General features: G+C 36.4%; 1 protein-coding gene and 1 long non-coding RNA gene across 2 annotated transcripts; one reads left to right on the top strand and one right to left on the bottom strand.

Moving 5' to 3' along the window:
* Positions 1–10,797: 10,797 nt before the first annotated feature.
* LOC142227643 (uncharacterized) lies at positions 10,798–16,799 on the bottom strand. Its single transcript, XR_012719939.1, has 3 exons — positions 16,709–16,799; positions 11,001–11,053; positions 10,798–10,935 (listed from the first exon to the last, which is right to left on the bottom strand). It is a non-coding gene; the product is annotated as an uncharacterized LOC142227643 (long non-coding RNA).
* Positions 16,800–23,322: 6,523 nt separating this feature from the next.
* LOC142224615 (uncharacterized) lies at positions 23,323–26,406 on the top strand. Its single transcript, XM_075294397.1, has 2 exons — positions 23,323–26,313; positions 26,392–26,406. Exons 1-2 carry the CDS (start codon positions 23,323–23,325, stop codon positions 26,404–26,406), a joined length of 3,006 nt encoding a protein of 1,001 aa, XP_075150512.1.
* The last annotated feature ends 1,394 nt before the right edge of the window (positions 26,407–27,800 follow it).

Raw genomic sequence — 27,800 nt, 5'->3', positions numbered from 1 at the left:
AAAACGCATAAAATTTGCAAAATCTCATCGGTTCTTTATTTGAAACGTTAGATTGGTCCATGACATTTACTTTTTGAAGATAATTTCATTTAAATGTTGACCGCGGCTGCGTCTTAGGTGGTCCATTCGGAAAGTCCAATTTTGGGCAACTTTTTCGAGCATTTCGGCCGGAATAGCCCGAATTTCTTCGGAAATGTTGTCTTCCAAAGCTGGAATAGTTGCTGGCTTATTTCTGTAGACTTTAGACTTGACGTAGCCCCACAAAAAATAGTCTAAAGGCGTCAAATCGCATGATCTTGGTGGCCAACTTACCGGTCCATTTCTTGAGATGAATTGTTCTCCGAAGTTTTCCCTCAAAATGGCCATAGAATCGCGAGCTGTGTGGCATGTAGCGCCATCTTGTTGAAACCACATGTCAACCAAGTTCAGTTCTTCCATTTTTGGCAACAAAAAGTTTGTTAGCATCGAACGATAGCGATCGCCATTCACCGTAACGTTGCGTCCAACAGCATCTTTGAAAAAATACGGTCCAATGATTCCACCAGCGTACAAACCACACCAAACAGTGCATTTTTCGGGATGCATGGGCAGTTCTTGAACGGCTTCTGGTTGCTCTTCACTCCAAATGCGGCAATTTTGCTTATTTACGTAGCCATTCAACCAGAAATGAGCCTCATCGCTGAACAAAATTTGTCGATAAAAAAGCGGATTTTCTGCCAACTTTTCTAGGGCCCATTCACTGAAAATTCGACGTTGTGGCTCGTTAGTAAGTCTATTCATGATGAAATGTCAAAGCATACTGAGCATCTTTCTCTTTGACACCATGTCTGAAATCCCACGTGATCTGTCAAATACTAATGCATGAAAATCCTAACCTCAAAAGAATCACCCTTTAATTGATGTTGCAATGTTGCAAGAATTTGCCTTCACCAAATTCTCTAAAATGTTTGAAACATCTCAATTTGAGTTGTTGCTAATATGTGTGATGAGGGTAATTCCTGTTTTTTGTTCATACGCGATTTTAGCCTAATCCTTTCCAAGAAGGTTTAAAAGCGTGTTGAATATATGTATTTCCCCAGCGCTTGTGTTTATTGAGGAGGGACTTACTTCCCTTTTATTGCCGAGTCGGAACCAAAGACAATACACAAAGGAAGATACTGAGGCTACTGAGGAGATGAAACCATTTACGGTATTAGTTTCATACTTTTGGTTTATCGAACCAAACGCGTATACGACAAGTATTGACATAGCATTAAAATGCGAATAAAAAGAAATTAAGTGCAGGAAATAAATTTCCATTAAGGGAAAAATGTAATTTTTTTGTTGTTGCCTAAAATTTAACATTATTTCATTAAGAAAATTTAGTTTTTCATTAAAAAAATAAACACGAAAAACAAATAAAAAAAATTACAAACATGTATGTAACTAACATGGTAAATGCAAAATTTGGTATGAAGCAAGCCAATTTCCTATCTTCCTGAAGTTTATTGCCTTTGGTCGGAACAGTTTTACTAATACTAACAGAAACAACACAACAGCGGCGGAAATCGCTCTTCATAAGGCATTTATTTGCAGACACAACACATTAATTCCCCATTACATATTCATTGATTTTTTACATAAGGTGTCACTGCTGATTCACTGCTGATTTTTGATATAAAATTCAATAATTGTTTTAAATGATTGAATTTTATATCAAAAACCAATCATTATACCCTAAACCACATAGTGGTCAGGGTTAGGTTAGGTTATGTGGCAGCCCGATGTATCAGGCTCACTTAGACTATTCAGTCCATTGTGATACCACTGTGGTGAACTTCTCTCTTATCACTGAGTGCTGCCCGATTCCATGTTAAGCTCAATGACAAGGGACCTCCTTTTTATAGCCGAGTCCGAACGGCGTTCCACATTCCAGTGAAACCACTTAGAGAAGCTTTGAAACCCTCAGAAATGTCACCAGCATTACTGAGGTGGGATAATCCACCGCTGAAAAACTTTTTGGTGTTCGGTCGTAGCAGGAATCGAACCCACGACCTTGTGTATGCAAGGCGGGCATGCTAACCATTACACCACGGTGGCTCCCGGTCAGGGTATGGTTAGGTTAGGTTAAAGTGGCAGCCCGATTAAGATTCAGGCTCACTTAGACTATTTAGTCCATTGTGATACCACATTAACTAAAAGTACCTATTACATATGGGCACTTCTAGTTTTAACCGCTGAACCTTCTCTATTATTTTCTTCTGTTGAACCACCCAGATTGTTTCAAAAACATTACCAGACTGCTTAAGTTAACGTTTTCCAGGTCCGCCAGTAATCTGAAGCTATATGCCCCTAAAATTTGCTTACGCCTTACACAAAATGCAGGACACTCACACAAGAGGTGTTTTATTGATTCCTTTTCCTCCGCATCATGACAGCTCATACAATAGTCATTATACTTCGCACCAATAGTTTTTGCAAAATCGCCTATCAGGCAGCGACCCGTTATAGCAGATATCAGGAGTGATATCTGGCGTCTCGAGAACACTAGTATATCTAGTGTGCGGTTTAAGTTTAAATATTTGCAATTCTCCCATCGAACATTTGCCATCATGACAGCCTTTTCACGCAGTGAGAGCTTACAGGTAGCCAGAGGCATACCAACAGATTCTAGTTCCCCTGGAATATGTAAGGTAGTTCCTAGCCTTGCTAGCTCATCTGCTTCGCAGTTCCCCGGTATGTTCCTATGGCCAGGCACCCATATTAGGTGAATATTGTGATGCTCAGTCATCTCATTGAGAGATTTGCGGCAGTCGATGGCCGTTTTCGAGTTGAAGAACACAGAGTCCAAAGATTTTATTGCAGGTTGACTGTCTGAGTATATATTAATGCCAATATTGCTTGGAGCATTACTTCTCAGCCAATTCACCACTTCTCTTATTGCTAATATTTCAGCCTGAAAAACACGAAGTTCCAGATCTTTAGAATATACTCCGAAACCCACTTGGCCATCCAATTTGGAGCCATCAGTGTAGAAATCTATATATCTTTTATTCCCCGGGGTCCGTGTACACCACGCCTCACTGTTGGGAATTAGAGTCTCAAACTTTTTGTCGAAAAGTGGTCTCGCCAAAGTGTAATCCACTAAGTTAGGCACATATGGCATTATTTTGAGGACCGAACTGTGACCGTAACTTTTTTCCGACCACAGCGATAGCTCGCGCAACCGCACAGCCGTTGTTGCAGCTGACTGTTTGGCCAAAATGTCTAAAGGCAATATATGCAGTATGACATTAAAGGAATTTGTTCCTGTCTTGCTGAATGCACCTGAGATACACAAGCACGCCATACGCTGAACTTTGTCTAAACTTGTTGGCTGGTGAAGTGCCGGCCACCAGACTACAACACCATATAGCATTATAGGTCTAACCACTGCCGTGTATAGCCAATGCACAATTTTTTGGTTTTAGTCCCCACTATTTCCCTATTGCCTTTTTGCACGAGTATAAAGCTACGGTTGCTTTCCTCGCCCTTCCTTCAATATTAAGCTTAAAGTTCAGCTTCCTGTCCAAAGTAACGCCAAGGTATTTTGCACACTCACTAAAGGGAATTTTAATACCCCCTAAGGAAATGGGCCTAACCGTGGGAGTTTTGCGATCTTTGCAGTACATGACTAGTTCTGTCTTTGCAGGATTTACCCCAAGACCATTATCTTTCGCCCATTTCTCAGTCATCCGGAGAGCTCTCTGTATAATATCTCTAACTGTTGATGGGAATTTTCCCCTGACTGCTAGCGCCACATCATCTGCGTATGCCACCACTTGTATCCTTTCTTTTTCTAGGGAAACCAGAAGGTTGTTTATAGCAACATTCCAAAGAAGAGGTGATAGAACTCCTCCTCGAGGAGTGCCTCTGTTCACATACCTTTGTATGCTTGTCCTAGTGTGGCTGAAATGCGTCTCTTCCTTAGAAGTTCGTCTAACAGCCTAAGTATACCTGGATCAAAATTCAAAGTTGTCAGTCCATTTAATATCGAGCTCGGATGGACGTTATTGAACCCCCGATGTCTAGAAACGCAACGATTGTGTATTCTTCGACAGATAGTGAGCTTTCAATAAAGCTGACTAGTTCATGTAATGCGGTCTCAGTATACCTGCCCTTCGAGTATGCATGCTGTCGTTTCGAGAGCAAACTTGAATCGACGCTAGTTCTAAGATAAATATCTATCATCCTCTCCAGAGTCTTAAGTAGGAATGATGATAAGCTTATTGGTCGGAAATCCTTCGTCCTCGAGTGAGAGGCTTTTCCCGCTTTAGGTATAAAAACAACTTTTGTTTCCCTCCACTTTCCTGGAATATATGCTAAGTTGATACATCCTATATATATAGCCGACAACCAGGGGATTATTGTCAGCCACCGCTTGTAACTCCGCCGGAGTAATTCCATCAGGTCCGGGTGATTTGAATGGTCCAAAGCTATTTAACGCCCATTTTATTCTAGATTCCGATACAATTTCCTCGATAGGAAACGACCACTGAGCCACTGGCACCGCCAGTACATGGTTCCACCGTCTGATTTCCGGGAAAATGTATGTCCAATAGTACCTCCAGTGTCTCCTCACTTGTCCAATTGCCCTCCGATGTTTTAATGAAACCTGGAGCGGAGTTAGTGGATGCTAGTACCTTCCGTAGTCTGGAAGCCTCGGACGTATTCTCAACGCTGCTGCAGTAATCATTCCAAGAGTTATGCTGAGCCTTTCTCAGTTCTCGCTTGTATCCTCTCAGATTCTTCTTGTAAGCGTCCCAATCCACAGGAGCTCTGGTGGACTTTGCTTTGTTAAAGAGCTTCCTGCACGATTTCCTCATATTACCTAACTCCGTAGACCACACACAAAAAATTATCACCAAAATTTTTTCAATTAAACACTTAATTGAATTTGGGAACGGATTCAATTAATATGTTAATTGATTCAATTAATTATTTAATCAAATCCGAATAAAAACCAATTAAAAAAATGATTGATATTTGTTACGTTTCCAATTAAAATATTAATTGATTCAATCAATTTGTTAATCAATTCGGAAATAATTTTCAATTACAAACGTGGTTGAACATTTTTCCGTTTCCAATTACACATGTGATTGATCCAATCACCTTTGTGATTGAAATTGAATAATTTTGAGCAATGGAAAGAGCGAAAAGAGAACAAGAGAATGGGCATTTATTAAAAAATGTATGATGGAGAGATCAGTCTGTGGAAGTAACTCGTAACGAACGGTTGGGTGTTTGTTTTTCGCGTAAATTGAAAAACATGATTGGCGACATTCTGTCTGCTGCATTCAAAATGTGTGCATAAATATTTTGAACGCAACAACAAATCATAGCAAAGGGTTGAAATAAATAAACTGTGCAAAAATAAATGGCCACGTGGTAAACGTGACAGAATGCATGTGAAATTACCTGTGTTTGTATTTTGTGGTATTGTAAAAATGGAAAACAATATTCGTTTATTGAAGGTAAGAAATTGTGAAATGTGAATACCGTTTTCCATTGAAGCTTGTTTACATTAAACGGACTAAGATAAGATATTTTTTATTCATTTCTTGTAGTGAGCAATTTTATTTCGTGAAATTGACCAATCAATCCCATCAACTCCATCATTTTAGCAAATATATAAGAATATGTGTGCAATTAAAAGGTGAGTACCGTATTGATCTTTTAAAATTATATTTTTTCACTCCTAGTTTTCTTAAAACCAAGAGCGGTATGGGTTTGTTGGATGATTCATCTTGAGGTTGCGAAGTAGCTTTGGCATTAATTGAATTTTTGTTTTACCTGCCTTTTTCAGTTTGAACCCAAGTAGAGAGCAGTATATCTGATATATAAACTAATGAGCTGAATTATGTAATGGTAAAAAGTTCTTTCTTTTGGATTTAAAAATATGAAAAATATCCGAAAATAATAAAAATATGTATTTTCCATTTATATTTTTTCTATTTCCAGAATTTGCAAAGTATCATCAATATAATACCAAATATTACATTGTTTTGCCATTAATTTTGTCTTTGATTGGTTCAAATTTTAATAGACGATTTCAATGTGTGGAAAATTTGGAAAGGAATTGTTACTAAAATTCAATTACTGAGCTCCTTAATACACCTTTTTATGCTAAAAGACTATAACTGCAAAAGAAGATTATAAATCTGCAACCTGGAACTAAGAATTGAACTTGATATTCTATGCAGGTAATGTTTAGCAAAATTATGAACAAAATTGAACAAAATTAAATTCGAATTATTCTGTTTACTTTCAGAAAAACTAATTTAGCTTACAGGCTGCTGATTTATTGGAAATCTTTGCGCATTTACATATAAGAAGGAACATGCTGACATGGTTATTATGATAAGGAAGATAATGATTTATATAGTCTATTTTTTCACCCTATAGTTGTTATTGATAGTAATTGTATTGTATTGTAAATGTATTGTAAGTTATGTTAGAACAAAACACAAATAACAAGAACCAAATTTATTTGTCTATTGCATAATTCAAAAAATAATAAAATATTAAATATGTTTTATAAGAAACACATATTTTCTTTTATTTCAAATAAAACTAAATACGATTTAGGGGGCGCAATATATAATTTTTTTTGTTGAAATTTATAGCCAATTTCAATTAATTATTTAATTGAATGAATTAAATAGTTGATTGATTTTTGCCTCGAAATTAATTAAAATTTTAATTGATTCAATTAAAACTGTGATTGAATTTTGTGTTAAAAATCAATCACGTTTTTAATTGATTCAATCACACAATTAATTGATTCCGTGACAAAAGTCAATTACATTTTTAATTGAAAATCGTGTTGGTTTTCAATCAAAATGGGTGATTGATACTATCATTTTCGTGATTGAAGACATTTCAATTAAAAAAATGATTGAATCCGCGATTTTCGTGATTGAAATCAAAAAATTTTTTTTGTGTGCACCATGGTGGTCGATTTTTCCCCCTTGGCTTCCTTCTAGGGCATGCAGCTTTCAGTGAAATGTTGAAGGTCTTAGTAATCCTCTTCACTGCGTGTTCGATAACTTGCACAGTGCTCATATTTGTCTCTGGGATTTCCGGTATCATCATATTGAACGATTCCCTATACCTATTCCAGTCAGCTTTCCTAACATTTGGCGGAAATATTGTCTTGGTGGTATGAACATCAAATTTGAAACTGATGTAGCGATGATCTGAGAAGCTATGTTCACTTAAAGCCTACCAATCAGATATCATTTCATGCAGTTCTTGCGAGGCCAAGGTGACGTCCAAAACCTCTTGTCTGTTTTTAGTAACAAAGGTTGGGGCATCTCCCTTATTGCATACTACCAAATTAGTACGCAAAATAAACTCTAGGAGTGACTCTCCTCTTGTATTATTGTCACCACTTCTGTATTGCACATTGAAAGAAGAAGAAACAAGTTGAGCTCGTTTTTAGCAATTATACAGGCTCGCTTTACATCATTACCAGTATACTGGAATAGTTTGAAGCCCGGAGTACTTAATTCACATATTTTGTTTCTATAAAGATATGGTTCTTGAATAAGAACTATATCTATGCCCCCTTTCATCAGGAGAACTTTTAAGGCAGCCTTACAATGGTGAAGATTTATCTGGAGGATCCGTAGGACCATCGAGATTTTCAACAACCGTCACATCAGCCGCTTCAATCGAGTCATCAAGAATATTCTCTTCAGAGATCTCGGTGACTCTCGCAATAACCTTAGGTTCAAGTTTGGTGAGTTTTGAGGCAGTAGAAACCTCCTTTTGCATACGGTGTCTATCCAAGTCTGCATCTTTGGTATCTCCCTCGACAAGAGGATCCGCTTATTTCTGATTCAGACAGAGGCTTGTCGATTTCCGAATCCTTTAGCTGATCGTTTTTATATTCCTTCATTTGTATATAATGAAAGCCATAACATACACGGCCCTGAGACTTTGCTAGATGTGGCAAAGACTGAGTGTTCAATATAAACACTGCATGCCGTCTTGGTCCACCCACTTCATCCAAACGGCCAACCTTCCAATCAGCTGTTGAAAGATATGGATTGCATTGTTTCAGTCTATTTAAAATAGATTCAGGGTCAGGAGGGTTTGCAGGTATCCACGCATGTGCTCTAGGTCTAGCCGGTATGTCTTTCTTCTCGACTAACTCTAGAGCAGCTCCTTCCCAAACGTCACCAATTAGTATCAGAGCAGCTTTAAAACATTCTATAGACCTCTGGTCTTCAAATGCGACTAGCTTAAATCGTCCTTGATACCAACCAGCCTCTTGGTGTTGAGGATCTGGGCCGAGAAACTTTTCCAGCACCTGTGAGTAGACGTCAGACAAAGCATTCTCAATTTCCCCCCATTTTTGCTTTGGAATCACACCGTCCAATGCTTCTTTATTAATGGTAGCCATCACAAGGCTGTATTTAGCATCTGAGGCAAACGATCGTTGATCCCTTTTGGAGGATGACAGCTCATCCGGTGATCGTTCTCTTTTTCCAGCCTCAAGAATTCCTTGAGCCCATTTTAAGGAATCGCTTTGTTTAGCCGACAACGTGCTTGGGTCGACTGATCCTAATTTCTTTAGGATAAACAAAGCATTTCTGCGTTCCTTGAATCTCTTTCGTGAGGGATTACCTCCTTTTGATGCCGTTACCTTGGAAAAGATTCGACTTGTCAAAGTGTCACCACCTGTCGACTTGTCTACAGGTCGACTAATTGGGTCTAACTCTTGGTCATTGCCCAAATTTATAACTCCAGTCGATACCCGTCCACTGGGCTCTGAAGTTAGCAACCCAGTGGATCTCTTTGAATTTCTCTGCATGGTGCCCTAATGGGGTCAGATTGCGCTCATTTACTAACCGAACGGCGTTAAATTTGCCACAAAGTAATCCAACTGACTACCCTTTAAGTGTGCTAAATTTCATCGAAATCGGTTCAGATGTAGATATAGGTCCCATATATATGTATCGCCCGATTTTTCCAAATTTGGCCATAAAACACTTATTTATAAATCGATGTTATTGAAATTTTGCACAAAACAACTTTCTGTGGTACCAACAAAACCTGCAAAATATTATCCGAATTAGTTCAGATTTAGATGTAGCTCCCATATATATGTAGCGCCCGATTTTGAAAAATTTTCCCCTGATAACCTTATTTTGACCATCATTTATTAATTTCCGACTTCATTTTTTAACCGATCGTACAAATTTGTAATATTGAAGTATTAGCCGATCATAATTAGACTTACATGTAGCTCGTACACAAAAATATATTGCCCAAGTTTCACAAATTTTGATTTATTAACCACACTAATTTAGCGGTTTCCTCTTTCTTAATAATGGACTCAATATTTGTGGCATAATAACTCTGTAGGTTCAGAACCAACTATATCTCCTCATATCAGACATTTTTATTCAGATTGTGAAACAACTCCCATGAACATGTACCCCTTAATGTTCTTAAATATGGAAATGCGGTTTATACTCCAAACCTATACCAATAATACCCCACAAATGGTAATGTTTACTAATTCAGTAGGGGTGGTTTAGGGTATGATATAGTCGGCCCCGCCCGACTTTCTACTTTACTCACTTGTTTTTTTAATTGATTTAATTACACAATTAATTGACTCCCTGGCAAAAGGCAATTAAAATTTTGATTGAAAATCGTGTTGGTTTTCATTAAAAATGGGTGATTGATACTATCGTGATTGAAGACATTTCAATTTAAAACAATAATTGAATCCGAAATTTTCGCGATTGAAATCAAAAAACTCACCGATCTGTATTCCTATGTGAGATAAAGGTTTCAATTTAGAATTTGAACGAAGCAGACGTATATTTTCCTACCAAAAAAAAGAAGAGAAAAAATTTCAACTTAAAAATAAAAAGAGATATATATTGTAAAAATTATGTGTAACTCAAATGGATTCGCGGTACGTCTCCAATAGCGATCCTGCAAAACAGCTGGAAGAGACGACCAATATAACTCAAGGAATATAAAACATCCAGAAGGTTGACTTACGTTACCATTTAATTTCGATACCGCAAATCATTACCACTCGGTATTATTGTGGTATTAACTATCAAACGATAACGATATGTAGCCGTTGCTGAAAACTAGTTGATCGCCTTGGTAATTTGTTTTTTTACATAATGCAAACGGCAATGTTTGTAGGAAAAATAATTACGACCAAAGAAAATAATTGTGTGAATATAGCGAAGTAGAGGTAAGTATAATATTTTTTATCATTATTAATATTTACTAACAGGTTGGCTGATAAGTCCCCGGTCTAACAAAGAAAAACACATTTTTTTTTTGTCAAAATTCGTTTTTATTATTCAACATAGTTCCCTTCAAGAGCGATACAACGATTATAACGACCTTCCAATTTTTTGATACCATTTTGGTAGTACTCCTTCGGTTTTGCCTCAAAACAGGCCTCAGTTTGGGCGATCACCTCTTCATTGCAGCCAAATTTTTTCCCCTGCGAGCATCCTTTTGAGGTCTGAGAACAAGAAAAAGTCGCTGGGGGCCAGATCTGGAGAATACGGTGGGTGGGGAAGCAATTCGAAGCCGAAAACGTTGATAGTTTATTTGCAAAAGTGCGTGTAATAGAAACAGTGAGTGTTTGATTATTTTGTATATTGGTAATATGTGAATGATAATGTTGTATTTTGTGTTGTTCGTCCTACGTCAAATTGCTAGAATAGAACACCTTCACGGATTGCATCCATAGTGTAATTTGAACGTCCTAGGAGACACCCAAAGTAAAGGACCAAACCATTGGTACCCAGACTGACAATCCAGGTTGTCTTATAATTCTGAAGAGACAAACAACTTGCCGGATAGGTGGGCACCCTAGGGGCATACTACGTTGCAGTCGAACTTGGTGGTGAGAACGCTTTCGGTCTGAAATACAAAGATTCTAATATTAAAACCAGGAAGCCAAGGTAAAAACAAGCCATTTTACTTACCGCAAAACAAATATCAAATCCGTCCATTAAAATATCAAATCCGTTATACCTGTCTAGGATGAGAAAGAGAGTCCACATTAGTTTGCTGGTGACAAATCTTTTTTACTAATTATTAAAATATCAATTTTTTTATCTAAATAATATTTATATGAGAAAACGCTAAAGCAGAATTAATACACATACAAAAGCGAAAAATTTTTCATTAACATACATATAGATTTTTTTAACAGTCTAAACTATATAAAACATATTCAAAAGAAATACGACTGGAAAGATTTTATTTGTTTTATGTAGTATATTGTAATCAATTATATGTGAAGGTTATTAACGCCAGAGAAAATCAGTTATAAACGAGCGCAGGATTTGTCTCAGGATATCTAGACGTACGGTATTTTGTGTGTTTTGGGATCTATATTAAATCAGATCCGAGGAACCAATTAAGAGAGCTCTTCTAGTTAGGTAAACAAGTGTCAATATCTGCGGGCCGCGAAAGGGCCATATAAGCGTCTAGGCATCAGGAAGAAGGGGTAAATCTGGGCCAGTGGCTCATCAGTAATTTAAAATCCGCTGGTGTTAGTGGCTTGAATATAGTTTTATTTGTATTAGGTTTAAGCCCAATTTTGCTAGGTTTAAGAAATAATTCAAATAATATCAATAAATGTGAAATTTATGTTTTGTGTTAAAAAAAGTAATTATGACGTGTTAGTCTTGTTATTATGAGGAGGTGAACGGAGTGGTATAGGCATGTGAAGTGAGTGTGTGGATACGGGGTTCTTGCAAAAGGGAAAACAGTTAGGACAACAAGAAGCATGGCAGGGAGGGCAAAGTGCGGCAGCAAAAAGCTCCCACCGTCAAATAGTGTGTTTCGTTTTGATAATCGTTTTTTTCTGTTTGATGTGTCAATGTTTTCACTTAGTGTTCGTCCCTCTGGGCTAAGGTTGGCGGGTTGGAACCGTCTGAGATTTGTGCCGCGAGCTGTCGGAAGCCACCTTAGCGCCGTTATAGGGGGCACGCAACATGTTTTTGGTCAAATGTGCGCTCGCGCGCACCCATTTTGCACAGAGCTTCCGCATATCCAAATATTGATGAATGATATGACCAACACGTTCCGTTGATATCTTTAAGGCCTCTGTTATCTCGATCAACTTCATTTTACGGTCATTCAAAATCATTTTGTGGATTTTTTTGATGTTTTCGTCGGTAACCACCTCTTTCGGCCGTCAACTGCGTTCACCGTCATCCGTGCTCATTTCACCACGCTTGAATTTTGCATACCAATCAATTATTGTTGATTTCGCTGAGACAGAGTCCGGAAACTCAATGTCAAGCCAAGTTTTTGCTTCCACCGTATTTTTTCCCTTCAGAAAACAGTATTTTATCAAAACACGAAATTCCTTTTTTTCATTTTTTTCACAATAACAAAAGTTGCTTCACAAAAGACGCTCTATCTCACAAACTAATTGACTTACAGACGTCAAATTTGGACACGAATCATTTGAAGGTTGGTACTATATAAAATTAATATGCATTTAATACTAGCGACGCCATCTATGTGTCAGACGGGGACTTATCAGCCGACCTGTTATTTGTTACGTGTGTTTTGTTAATCTAAATATGTATAACAACAATAAATACCGGGTTTGTAATAAACCCAATACCGTTTTGGTATTATTTGGTAACACCGCGCTGTTTATACATCAATACCTTTATGGTATAAATATTAATACCGCTTAGGTATTATTTTCAATACCATGTTCGTACTTTCATAATACCGTATCGTACTTTCATGCTTTGTGTACCGTCTGTACCGTTCGGTATTGATATTGTACCATAGGGGGTTGGCTATCTATCAATGACGTACAGTATCGATTTGAGGCCGTATGGTAATAATTTTTCTATGGGTGAAGACCGAAAGCCGACCAACAAACAGCCAAATGTGAGGATTTTAATTTAGATATTTCCAACCTTGGAAAAGAGAGGAAGGAGAAAATCAAAACAGATTTATCATTATGGGTAAGATGAATTTTGAAGAAAAACCAGTTAGCTCCAGAACAATAGCTCCTCAAGTCACCACCTCCAAGCAGACATATTGTACTCCGTTCTTCCCTTACAACGTCAATGTTTAAGTTCAAATGCCATTCTATTAGTGTATTCCCGTCGTTAGGATTTGTCTATACCTTGTCTGCCTTTCGGTACGAAAATAAGGACATTTTCTAACGTCAAATGTCATCAACCCCGCCTTTCAGCATCCAAGCTTTTTGACATTCTTACTTTGTCACTCTCTCGTTTTAGCTCTTCTTCCTACGAAGGTAAATATTGTTTGACGAGCAATAATTTCTTCCTCGAAGGCAAAGGCTACGCCATCAACAACAACAATCCCGATTGACGATCATCATCCTCTACGAGGCATATTCAATTTATTAAATACACAAATATTTTTTACATTCAACAACCAAGGTATGTATTTTCAGTTATAAAGAAAAAGTGAGCATATCCTTCGGTGTGAATATAAATAAAAACAAAAATAAGCACTCGCCTACGGTCGCTTTACAACTCGTATTTTATATCCGTTGTACATTACAACTCGTATTTTATATCGGTTGTACATGAAAAAATTATTTCATCCGTCGGTTGTTAATATCCGGTTATATTCTCATAAAAGCGTTGAAAAGTGCTTGTAATTCTGATTTGTTTTAGTCCAAATATTCAACGTCAAAGTTGCATTTAATTTTCGCTGTATTTTTTATTTGTTTGCGTATACATTGTTGTGTTTTTCTTTTGGGTTTTGGATCTTCGATCTGCATAGAAAAACAAAATGAATTGCATTGGCTCTAAGCAAAGGCAATATAGGTTAGGTTAGGTGGCAGCCATTAGCGTAGCTAGACAATTTTCCTAGGGGGGGCTAAGCCCCCCTAGCTAAGAATTTATAGACTGAACTTATAGGTTCAATTAATGTTTTATTTCATAAAAATGAATAAAAAATGAGACATCAAAATAACTAGACAATTAATTTATAATAAACCAACTAAAAGTAGTTCCACACTTTTTCCAGCAAAAAATTGGGAGTTGTTCTAAAGGCATAACCTTAAAAGCACTTCCGAAAATATCTTCACAAATAAGTTAATTATTTAACTACACAGGAAGTTTTTTACTTTAATTTTTTTTTTTCATATTTTAATGGGTAATTTTTTGTTTCCTTTTTCTCAAATAGTTTAAGAAAAGAGTAAGAATAAATAAAATGGTACAAATCATTCAAATTTTGCCACAAAAATGCTAAATCCATTATAGAAAAATCGATAATTTTTGAAAATATTCGAGGGAGAACGTTTCAAACAAGCGTTAGAATGCATTAAATCATAAAAACATAAAAATATAAAAATTATTTATTTGGGAAAATATCATAAAAGTTTTCAATTCACATTCAATACACTGAATTCGGATCGCACCTTACACTGAAAAAAATATTGTCGTGAGGTCAAAGATTTCATGTCTTTAAAATACGAATGCAAATTTTATTTAGCATAGAAGACGCATTTCTCTAGTATAAAGTTTTTTTCATTGAGCAAAGGTCGATAAACTTTTCAATGAAGTCGTATTATCCTTATAATTAAGTAATTTGATTTAAAAATGGATATCATAACATGAAAGAAAAAATGTTTGGGCTAAGGTCAACTTGACTTTAATAATTTAGAAAAAATCTTTAAATTTAATGAAATTGTCTTTAAATTTGTTGTCTTTTTGCATCTTGACTACTTTATTTTAAAGACTTTTTTACTTGAAACACAGCATAATTTCTACTAGAAGTCGAGTCTTAATTTGGAAAATATAGTCGTCGTTAACTTGTTTTTAAAGGACTTTGATACCATATGAAGAAAAAAGCTGAAAAAGCGAAAAATTAAAATTTACTTCCTAGAAGCAAGTACACAAAACCCGATTTTAAAAGAGAATTGTGTCTTAAAAGTATCCTTACTTGTATTCTCCGCTTCTTCGGCTCGGAATCAATACCAAATTTTTTAAAGTAAAGACAAGTGTAAGAAGTGATGCACATTCATTGCAACGGCTGTTGAAACGATGGACATATGTCCTATGACAAGTTAATATTACATTTATCGCTTCTCCGCCAATTTTGCACCACTTCCGGACACAAAAACAAAATTTTCAGCATTATCAAGATATTCATTTATAAAAGAATAGTTTTAATATCAATTATTTTTTAATTAAATTGACTAAACCAGACTAAATAAAATAATACAGGAGCTTTAGTTATTAAACTAAACATACATTTAGGAACTTAAATCATAAATTCAACCACAGCTTTATTTCATAAATATCAAACTTCAAACATTCACTTATAATAAAGAAACTAAAACTATATATTGCCATCGGCAAAAGCTACCACAACCCGAGTAATTCGATTGTGCATGAAAGTCTTTAGCGGAACTTTGTGCGGTTGTATACACTTGTTTATAATTTTTATAAAAACAATGGAAAATCGTAAATAGCTTTTCAAATTCTGGGGGGGGGCTAAAATTCCATTGGAGAGGACTTCACATTGCTGAACTCCTCTCCACTGAGTGCTGCCCGATTCCATGTTAAGCTCAATGATAAGCGACCTTTCTTTTTATAGGCAAGTCAGAACGGCGCTCCACATAGCAGTGAAACCACTTAGAGAAGCTTTGAAACCCTCAGAAATGTCACCAGCATTACTGAGGTGGGATAATCCACCGCTGAAAAACTTTTTAGTGTTCAATCGAAGCAGGAATGAAACCCACGACATTGTGTATGCAAGGCGGGCATGCTAACCATTGCACTATGCTGGCAAATTTGTTTAGGCAGTAGCCGACTATCAAACCCTTTTTCGGGAGGTTCAAGTGTAGTTCACGTTGGGTTGAGTGAATTACCCGAATTTATTCTGATAATTGGTTGATAGTTTTGCTGCAAGTAGAGGATGCTGATGAGGAATGTGGTAATTCCGAAACAGCTGTACATCCAACCATCTTGCAGTCTATAGGGCTTTGCCCAAATAAATTTGACAAGCATACTTTTCCTCTGTTGGTTAAGCTACACTTGTAGTTTAGTCAATGCATGGCTTTAAGCTGAGATCAAAAAAAAAAAAAAAAAACAATAACGATTGAAGAGAAGCCAACAATAACAAACAAAACGAATGAAGATAGAGGAAGCACGCTCAAAAACAAACCCAGCCAAATACATACAAATCGATGATTTGAGTTTGGCAAAGGAAAAGAGATATGCTGGCAAATTTGTTTAGGCAGTAGCCGACTATCAAACCCTTTTTCGGGAGGTTCAAGTGTAGTTCACGTTGGGTTGAGTGAATTACCCGAATTTATTCTGATAATTGGTTGATAGTTTTGCTGCAAGTAGAGGATGCTGATGAGGAATGTGGTGATTCCGAAACAGCTGTACATCCAACCATCTTGCAGTCTATAGGGCTTTGTCCAAATAAATTTGACAAGCATACTTTTCCTCTGTTGGTTAAGCTACACTTGTAGTTTAGTCAATGCATGGCTTTAAGCTGAGATAAAAAAAAAAAACAAAAAAAAAAAAAAAAAAAAACAATAACGATTGAAGAGAAGCCGACAATAACAAACAAAACGAATGAACATATTATATTATTTTAATATCGATATATTTGGGTTTCGACGAGACTTTTTGATTTTTATATTATTGTTGTTGTTGTTGGACCTTACCGTTTCGTAGTGCGCATCAGAGAACTGCAACCGGTGGCTTTTTTTCGTATTGCAATCTTACCCACAAAATGTCGGTGGCAGTGAGTAAGACCAGGTATCCGGAGCGGAGCGGAGCAAGCCCTTTTTTTGCCGGAGCGGAGCGGTTTCCAAATGAAAAACCGCTCCGCTCCGAATAAAATATTACTTGAATGAAATGTGTAACTTTGAAATTACACTGTTTAAACCGACATCCCTACAAAATTTATACTAAGATATAATATCTTTGAAATACAGATGTCGTTTTTAGTTTTTTCGTTAAGCCATGAATTCTACTCAATTTATTACGATATTGATATTAGGTGATAAGTAAAGAACCAAATAAATGCCCACTTGCTTTTCAACAACGAAAGAGTTCACTTTGGTAATATTTATTTTCTCCGGTTGGTCTCGTTACATCTGCAAACCTTTTCCTTTGGTCTTTTGTTGTTTTTTCCCGAGGAATAAATTTCGAGCTACGAGGTGATATTTCATTTTGGCATATAAATTCCTATTCCCTACTGGTGCCATTCAGGAAGATTCCTCAGCTAATCATTTTTTGGTCCTTCGAACCGGATCCTGAGAGTCGAAGAGCAATACTAATTCTGGTAAAGGAATCATCCACTCCTGATACTTCATTCTTGGATCATCTCCGTTTCCAGGTTATTCCAGGTTTGCATTCCATTTTGGTTTATGGTATGTATTCGTTCAAAACAAGGTTAGTCTAAATCAATCAATTGACAGAACTAGTGCGTGTGACCGGAGAGACTAATTAAACACGAATTAAGAAACTCGTTTGTCCATTCTGCCAGTCCGTTTGCAACGTAAAAAGAGCGAAGTTAGTGCAGAAATAAAATTAAAAATTTCGACTAAAAGTATATTATTTTCGAGTAATTTCTAATTGTGTTCGTCTCGACCTAGTGCTGAAAAGTGGTACCGATTTATTTCGGATTTTTGGTAGAGTGTCAGATTTTATATGTTCATGTGAAGATTACGAAATTTATTTCTTTAGAGAAAGAAAGGGTAGAGAAAGTGTGATATGTTCATCTACAACAAAATCTAAAATAAAAGTTTGGCACATAACCTAAAGGTGTCGGAGACACGTATTATGTACGTAATTATATTTTTTACGTAATACTTGGTGAAATTCATGAGTACACATATATGTACTTCTACGAATTTGCATATTGTGGATTATCCGTTATTTTTCTTATTTCATCTTGTCCGAGCATTTGTTGGTATGTACTTTTTACATTTCTATTCTTTGATTATATTTTTTTTTCTTAAATTCGCCTGAGCAACAAATTTACCAAAGAAGATCTGTAAATAAGTGTGATAATTCCAATATAACAATATCTTCCAGAGAGAAACTAACATTCCAATTTTCTCTTTCCCATGATACCTTTTTGTAAACCTATTATTATACGAACTCGGTGAAATATTCATCGGCGAGTTAATTTCTATTGCGATAGAAAATATTGAAAGTACAACCACAGTAATGCATGAAGTAAAATTTTGCAGAATCTTGGTTTAAAAAAAAAAAAAAAAAAAAAACCAAAAACAAAAAATTATAATAACCGTAGATTCAAATTTTTAGCGACATTTCGTAAATTTTATACATTTTTTGCCGTAGAAGAAGAATGGATGCTTCTCTCTTTCAATTTTTCTTTTTCTACTTTCGGTTCAGCAATAGATTCCAATTCCACCGTTCCTGCTCGTTCATTTTACTCGTTGTTAACCGATGCAAGAAAATTATATTAAATAAATCACATTTTACAAAACTTGCAAACATAATTCCTGAAGTGAAAAAAAAAAAATCATCTTTTTTACCCATTCTCATTAAGCGTTCAAGCTTTTATTGAGCATTCAAGTTTTAAACAAAACAAAAAACTCTGTGTATCAACACTCTGTTCTTAAGTTCGTAGTGCAACACTGGCAGACAAAAGTTTACAAACTCTTTGTTGTTAATAGTAGTCCAATTTATTATTTTATTAGTTTACCGAATTTCTCATATATTTTTACCCTTAACTTGCCAATATTTCGAAGGATTGATATTTCTGTATACATTGGTATCTCATATACATTGGTATCCTGAGGGGTCATTCATAAGGCATATATGAATTAGAACTCACCCTACAATTAACGAAAGGAAACGCAATACATAATTTTGTTTTTACATTATCCTCCACGTAATTTTGTTTTTCTTTGAGGCTATAACCACGCAATATTTGAACATTTCTATCAAAAAGCGCATTTGTCATTTCCCAAAGTTTAGTGGGTACGATTAATTTCTGAATTCATTTTCGTTTTCCAACTTGGAAATTCTCTTTTTGTTGACAATGACTGCTTTAGAAAGATTTATTCGGTCCAACGATAAGTTGGTTAATTTCGAGCAAGAACTGACTGATCAAGTCATAGCCGACTCGAGTATCTTTGCCCTTGAGGTTCATAGGGATGAACTAAAAGCCACATGGACTACGATCAAGTCTTTATATGAGAAATGTATCGACGAACTAGACAGAACTTCAAATGCCAGTCAGGCTCGGAAAACGCGCGAAACCAAAGATAAGGACACAAGCTCAGATTCTGAGGAAGAGGGCTCAGAACTTGATAGCATCAATGCTCGTTTTCACGCCTCTTATGAGACGTACGTTAGACTGGTCGCCAGATTAAGTTCGGACATTCACACCCGATCGATAGCTGAAACTTCCTCACAGCCTACATCTCCACGTAACAATTTTCATTTGCCGCCTTGTGATACCGAGTCCTTTAAAGGCGATTATCAATCTTGGCCATCTTTCAGAGACATGTTCTCAGCCATCTATGTTCAGAATTCAAGCCTCTCGAAAGTTCAAAAATTATTTCATTTGCGTAATAAAACGCAAGGAGAAGCTTTTGATATTGTCAACAAGTGTCCTTTGACGAATAGTGGTTTTGATATCGCCTGGAGAAACCTAGAGGAAAGATTCGAAAATAAGCGTTTACTGGTACACAGTCAATTGCGTATTCTCTTTAATCTGTTACCAGTGGGTTCCGAATCAAGCGAGGAGATAAAATGCCTTCAGCGTGACATGAATTCATGCATTTCCTCCTTGAAATTGTATGACGTAGATATATCGAGTTGGGACGCGATATTCATCTATATTTGCTCCACAAAGCTCCCTCGAACCACTCTGTCATTATGGGAACAATCGGTTCAAAACAAAAAAGACATTCCAAAATGGTCGGCTCTAAATGAATTTTTGTCCAGTAGGTTTCAAACATTAGAGACGGTTACAGAAATTAACCACCAACATAATATGAAGAAATCTACGCTGTCACACCCTACTTCGAGAAACCCCAACTCCTCCATATCCAAGAGAATTAATAGCAACCATGCTAAAGTCTCTTCCGCCTCTCCTACTAACATTACTTGCAATTTGTGTCCGAATGATCTCCATCCAATAAGAAAGTGTCCAAAGTTTCTTGGAATGTCTGTTGACGAGAGATTTACTTGCATCCGAAGCCTTAACCTGTGTATAAATTGTTTTTCTCGTGGTCATTCTATTAAAAAGTGCAATAGTTCCTATAGCTGCCGCTTTTGTCGCAAGAGGCACCATTCTCTTTTACACAGAGGTGATAGTACCACGCAAAATGATCTGGTTCATCCTCCTAGCACATTACAGTCCACACAGTCCCACATCCAAATATAATCGAATCATTTGGCTGAATTAACACCTCAGCCATCTACCTCTGCACGTAATGTACAATCGTGCTTCGCTGCACATGCGCAAAATATTCTCTTGGGCACAGCTGTGGTAAAGATCAAATACTTAGGGCTAGAATACCTCGTTCGAGCCTTGATAGATTCTGGCTCTCAAGGGACATTTATTTCGCAAAGGGTTTTTGACCTCCTCAAGCTACCCTTTCAACCAATCGAGGCTGAAATTTCGGGTTTAAATGGGGTCACTTCTGCCAACGCCCGAAAACTTGCTTCGTGTTCCATTAGCCCAAGATTCGATTCCAACCTAGAGTTGGGAATTAAAGCGTTGGTAGTTCCTGGGTTATCCAGAAATCTACCTACACGCTCACAAAAAATCGCTTCTGTAACATATACTCTCAAACATATTTTGCTTCAAGCATATACATTTTTGGCTATTGACCAAACATTTATATGTTTGATCTCTTCCAATATATAATATGTTTGAAAGCATATTGGTCTAAACAATATATGTTTGGGTAGTCTAAGTTCCAAACATTTTGTATTTTTGCATCCAAATTCAATAATGTTGTCTTCCAAAAAACAATATGTTATTATGTGAACATATAATATGTTTGGAAGCATTTTGCACCCAAAAATATTATATGCTTAAAAAAATTCTCCCAAACAATATTGTGCTCAAAATTTTATTTATTTATTTATATATTTACAATCATAATGAATTATGAAAATAAACAGGTAATATAGGTGCTAACAACATAGGTTTTCGACCTGAATGCTCAAAATTTTGTTTCTGCCCAATTGTATATTCCTCCACATCTTTCTCACTTCCACGAGATTTTTTAGTTCTTAGCACCGTTTTCTGTAATACAAACATTGTAGAAGAAATTATTCAATTGTATGATTTTTTTATTTTAATTTTACTTTTTGCCGGATTATTTTAATTTTACCTTTTGGGGATTCGAACAGCGGACCACACAGTTTGTAAGGATCAAAGAAGTAGCTGATCAATTGCCCAAGGAAAAATAAAATGTTAATTTTGTAATAACAAGCAACCACCACCAACTTAATTCAATATCGCTCCCTGTTAAATAGCGCTCCAAGCTACTAAACACATATATGTTTATAGGCTATTTCTAAATTAATATATGTTTGCATCCAAGCATATTATATTTACAAACATTTTATGTCCCAAACATAATATGTTCTAACATATTAACATATATGTCCCAAACATGTTATGCTAGATTATGAACATTATATGCTTGCACTCAAAAATATTGTGTTTAAAAATTTGTGTTCCAAACATATAATGTTTATAGCCAAACATATGAAAAACAGTCTTTTTCATCCGTGTAGCAGCTCAATTTCGCCTGATATACTGGAAAATTTTCCAAATTTCCAGCTGGTCGATCCAAGATTTTATGAAAGCTCTCGGATCGATCTTCTGATCGGAGCCGATGTTTTTAATAGAATTTTACTTGACAATGTGAAGCGTAATATTTGCGGCTCCCTAATAGCCCAAGAGACTATATTCGGGTGGATTGTCACTGGGCCTGTCCAATGCAAATCGAATATGTCATCTTATTCCACCTTAGTATCGAACTTCACAGAAACTAGTATTGAGAAACAGATTAAACGTTTTTGGGAGGTGGGAAATATTCCGCAAGAGCCCCTTCCATCGTCTTCTGATGAGTATTGTGAGAAATTGTTTTCCGATACCACTATTCGAGATAGTGATGGTAGATATATAGTATCACTGCCATTTAAAGAGTCGTTTTTGGACAAATCCATTTCTTTGGGGCAATCTACACGCTCACAAAAAATCGCTTCTGTAACATATACTCCCAAACATATTTTGCTTCAAGCATATACATTTTTGGGTATTGCCCAAACATTTATATGTTTGATCTCTTCCAATATATAATATGTTTGAAAGCATATTGGTCTAAACAATATATGTTTGGGTAGTCTAAGTTCCAAACATTTTGTATTTTTGCATCCAAATTCAATAATGTTGTCTTCCAAAAAACAATATGTTATTATGTGAACATATAATATGTTTGGAAGCATTTTGCACCCAAAAATATTATATGCTTAAAAAAATTCTCCCAAACAATATTGTGCTCAAAATTTTATTTATTTATTTATTTATTTACAATCATAATGAATTATGAAAATAAACAGGTAATATAGGTGCTAACAACATAGGTTTTCGACCTGAATGCTCAAAATTTTGTTTCTGCCCAATTGTATATTCCCCCACATCTTTCTCACTTCCACGAGATTTTTTAGTTCTTAGCACCTTTTTCTGTAATACAAACATTGTAGAAGAAATTATTCAATTGTATGATTTTTTTTATTTTAATTTTACCTTTTGCCGGACGGGGATTCGAACAGCGGACCACACAGTTTGTAAGGATCAAAGAAGTAGCTGATCAATTGCCCAAGGAAAAATAAAATGTTAATTTTGTAATAACAAGCAACAACCACCAACTTAATTCAATATCGCTCCCTGTTAAATAGCGCTCCAAGCTACTAAACACATATATGTTTATAGGCTATTTCTAAATTAATATATGTTTGCATCCAAGCATATTATATTTACAAACATTTTATGTCCCAAACATAATATGTTCTAACATATTAACATATATGTCCCAAACATGTTATGCTAGTTTATGAACATTATATGCTTGCACTCAAAAATATTGTGTTTAAAAATTTGTGTTCCAAACATATAATGTTTATAGCCAAACATATGAAAAACAGTCTTTTTCATCCGTGTAGAGACATTGCCCATGCACAATTTCTCAAAAATGAAAACCGTCTTTTGAAGAATTCTGAATTAAAAGTACGATATGACTCTGTTATCAAAGAATATCTGGAGCTTTTTCACATGGAAAGAGTTCCTTCTCCAGCCACAGACGAACTTTTTCAACACTACTATCTTCCACACCATTGTGTTATGAAGCCAGAAAGTACCACAACTAAGGTTAGAGTGGTATTTAATGCATCGTACCCTAGCTCCTCGGGTAAGTCCTTAAACGATGTACTTTATCCTGGGCCTGTTCTCCAAAGGGACATAACTACTCTTTTATTGAGATGGCGTTTTTATCGTTATGTCTTTAGTGCCGACATCGAAAAAATGTACAGGCAAATAAGGGTCAATCCAAAACACACACCCTTTCAGCGCATTGTTTTTCGTTCAGACCCTTCCGACCAAATTCAAGACTTCGAATTAAAAACGGTGACTTTTGGCGTAAATGCAGCACCATACTTGGCCATTAGGACTTTGTTGCAACTTGCCATTGATTCCAGGGACAAGTTTCCTTTAGCCAGCCAAATCATTGAAAATGAAATGTATGTTGGCGATGTAATCACCGGTAGTCATGACATAGAGTCGGCTTTGCTTGCCAAACAACAGCTGATCTCAGCACTCCATTCCGGATGTTTTCCACTTCGGAAGTGGACATCCAATTCTTCCGAAATCCTAGGGGATTTGCCAAGACAAAATTTATTGACCGAAGATTTCCTAAGCTTCGATGATAGTAGTCAGACGAAGACATTAGGAGTGCGATGGAACGCAAAGTCCGATCATTTTATATTCACTACACATATGTTGTCGCAAAGGACTCAATATACTAAGCGACAGGTTCTTGCGAATATCGCCAAGATATTCGACCCAGCTGGGTGGTTAGCGCCCATTGTGGTTGTGGCGAAAATATTCATGCGCAAAGTATGGCTCTCTGGCGTGAATTGGGATGAAAGTATTTCATCTGATTGTCTACGTGACTGGATGAAGTTCCGAGAAAGTTATTCCAAGGTCGATAGCATACAGTTGCCACGGTGGGTCTCATATTCTCCAACCTGTCAAATAGAATTCCATGCATTTTGTGATGCGTCAGAGGACGCATATGCAACAGCCATATATGTCCGAGTGCATTTAGATAATGATTTGATCATTGTTAATTTGTTAACGTCAAAATCCCGTGTCTCTCCAGTGAAAACGATTTCTATTCCCAAACTTGAGCTTTGTGGAGCAACCCTTTTGGCTGAGACTGCCGATTCCATTATTCCTTTCATGAATATTCCCAATGCCGAACTTTACAAATGGACCGATTCAACCATTGTACTTGCGTGGCTACAGAAACCGCCATGTCAATGGAAAGTATTTGTAGCCAATCGCGTTTCCATTATCGCAAACAAGATAGGGACAGACAAGTGGTTTCATGTTGATACATCATCTAATCCTGCCGACTTAGCAAGTCGTGGCGTTTACACCCAAGAACTCATTAATAGTCGGTTATGGTGGCATGGCCCGGAATGGCTTGGACAACCGAAAAAGTTTTGGCCTCCTAGTACCACTTTCATCCCCGATACTGATCTCGAAAGAAAACCTCTACGCGTTAACGTGGCTAGCGTCCAAGAAACTCAAGATATCTTAGAAAGATTTTCATCCTATGGACGTGCAGTTCGAGTTATGTGTTATGTTTTTAGGTTCATCCACAAATCGAATAAAAAATATGAATCGTCCCAATATACATCAACCTTACTGTCCGCATCTGAGGTAATTTATGTCAAAAATCGTCTTATTACGATTTCTCAAAGGAGATATTATCCTACGGTATATAAAGCATTATGTAACAAGTGCGACGTGCCAAAGACATCATCCATTCTCAATCTGAATCCCTTCCTTGATCGAAATAACATTATTCGCTCTATGGGTAGATTGGTTTATTCACCTTCTCTTAATTATGATGAAAGACATCCGATTATTCTGCCCTACAATGCGAATCTCACAAAACTCCTCGTTGAATTTACTCACATTCTCTCATTGCACGGAGGTAACCAGCTGGTCATGAATCTAATTCGAATGCAGTTTTGGGTTCCACGATTGAGAAACCTTGTGAAATTGGTAATTCATAATTGTAAAACATGTGTCCTCCATAAAAAGAAAACGCTTTCGCAAATTATGTCCGCTTTGCCTCCCGAAAGAACCACGTTCCATTGGCCTTTCTATTCGACTGGTATCGATTTTGCAGGCCCTTTTGACATCAAAAGTTTTGTTGGAAGAGGCTGCAAACTTACAAAAGGCTATGTTTGTCTGTTCGTGTGTTTTGCTACCAAAGCGATTCACTTAGAATTGACTTCCTCCTTATCCACTTCGTCCTTTATCGCGGCTTTCCAGAGGTTCATATCACGAAGAGGTTGTCCACGTCACATATACTCCGATAACGGCACGAATTTCGTTGGGGCCTCAAGACAAATAGCCAGAGATTTCCTTGAAGCATCGCGAGCAAGTATTGTTTCTCAATTCGTTCATCAAAATGTGTCCTGGCACTTCATCCCGCCTGGCGCCCCACACATGGGAGGTTTGTGGGAGGCAGGGGTTAAGAGTTTTAAAACTCATTTCCGCAAAGTTTCAGGTAACTTTAAATACTCATTCGAAGAGTTTTGTACACTTCTAACCAAAGTTGAAGCATGTCTAAACTCTAGACCCATTTCAACCATGTCTGAAAATCCTGGGGATTTAAACCCATTAACACCAGGACACTTCCTTACCGGCCATTCTATACTAGCTCCTCCTGAAACTATATCCGATGATCGCATTGAATCAGTAGTTAATCGATGGCAACGCGTTAAGGTCTTACATCATAATTTCGTCCAGAGATGGAAATCCGAATATTTAAAGGAGCTTCACAAACGTAATAAGTGGAAAAATCCTGAAAATAATATTGAAATCGATTCGATAGTAGTAATCCGCGACGAAAATACATCACCAAATGAATGGAGAATCGGTCGGGTAACTCGACTCTTCCCAGGAAAGGATAATCGAATTAGAGTTGCTGAGATATACACCCCGAGGGGAGTTTTAACGCGACCTATTGTAAAGCTCGTTGTTCTTCCAACTCAGTAACGTCCGTTTATTCCCTTAGCTCATTATTTTATTATAATTTACTTTCAGATATTTGCTTACTAATATTCATTCAAATGCCACGAATTGTAAAAAATCGTCCCGACAGCCATCAACCGAATGTTAGACGTCAAAACAAGCGTTTTCAATGCCGAATTTGTTCCAAGCACCATCCGTTGCGACTATGCAAAAAGTTTCTGTCGATGGACTCAAAAAAGAGGCAACGAGCCGTAGAAAGATTTAACTACTGCGTTAATTGTTTAGCTCACCGCCACTCCAAAGCCGGGTGCTTTACTAAGTCAGGTTGTCATATATGTCGTCGACGTCATCATACTTTACTGCACCGAAACCCCCATATAGAGCACGACAACAAGGTAATCGACACACCAGCGGCATCCGCCATGGCTGCAACCTTTCAACCACAAGCCATTACCATTTTGCCCACTGCCATAGTAAAGATTGTTCATGGAGGTCGGTTACATCCTATAAGAATTCTTATTGACACTGGCTCTTCAATTAGTCGTGTATCGACGAAAATTGTAGCAAAGATTGGAATCGCAATTGATCGTGTTGGAGACTCACTCATGTGCCAAGTAACTTTTCGCTCTATTTCAGATCGTCAACTTAAGATTACTTCTCTTATGCGCGTTGACAACCGCATCGAAATGAAAACACCAGCCAAAACTCTACCGAAGCCTTCTAAGGAAAAATTCGTAAATTTGATAATGGCAGATTCGGAGTTTCACGAGAGTAAGGTCATTTCTATGGTACTAGGCGCTGACCTATACCCCAGGATAATGTTGGGTGGAATAATACCTAACATCGACGGAAATTTAATGGCCCAGAATTCATCCTTAGGATGGCTAATCTCGGGGAATTGTCCCATGTAAAAAAAAACATAAATGTTAAACTCCTTTACAAAACAAAAAATGTGAAATATGAGTATCTGAATTTACCATTAACTAATATAAATGAAATGCCAAACTAGATTAAGATCTCTCTTGAAACCAAAACAAGGAAAATAATATATATATATATATATATATATATATATATATATATATATATATATATATATATATATATATATATATATATATATATATATATATATATATATATATATATATATATATATATATATATATATATATATATATATATATATATATATATATATATATATATATATATATATATATATATATATATATATATATATATATATATATATATATATATATATATATATATATATATATATATATATATATATATATATATATATAAAGGGTGATTCTTTTGAGGTTAGGATTTTCATGCATTAGTATTTGACAGATCACGTGGGATTTCAGACATGGTGTCAAAGAGAAAGATGCTCAGTATGCTTTGACATTTCATCATGAATAGACTTACGATCTGCCACAACGTCGAATTTTCAGTGAATGGGCCCTAGAAAA

This window comes from Haematobia irritans, chromosome 2 (assembly GCF_050003625.1).
Source record: "Haematobia irritans isolate KBUSLIRL chromosome 2, ASM5000362v1, whole genome shotgun sequence".
In the NCBI taxonomy this organism is placed as follows: Eukaryota; Metazoa; Arthropoda; class Insecta; order Diptera; family Muscidae; genus Haematobia; species Haematobia irritans.
This window is presented reverse-complemented; position numbering and strand designations above follow the sequence as displayed.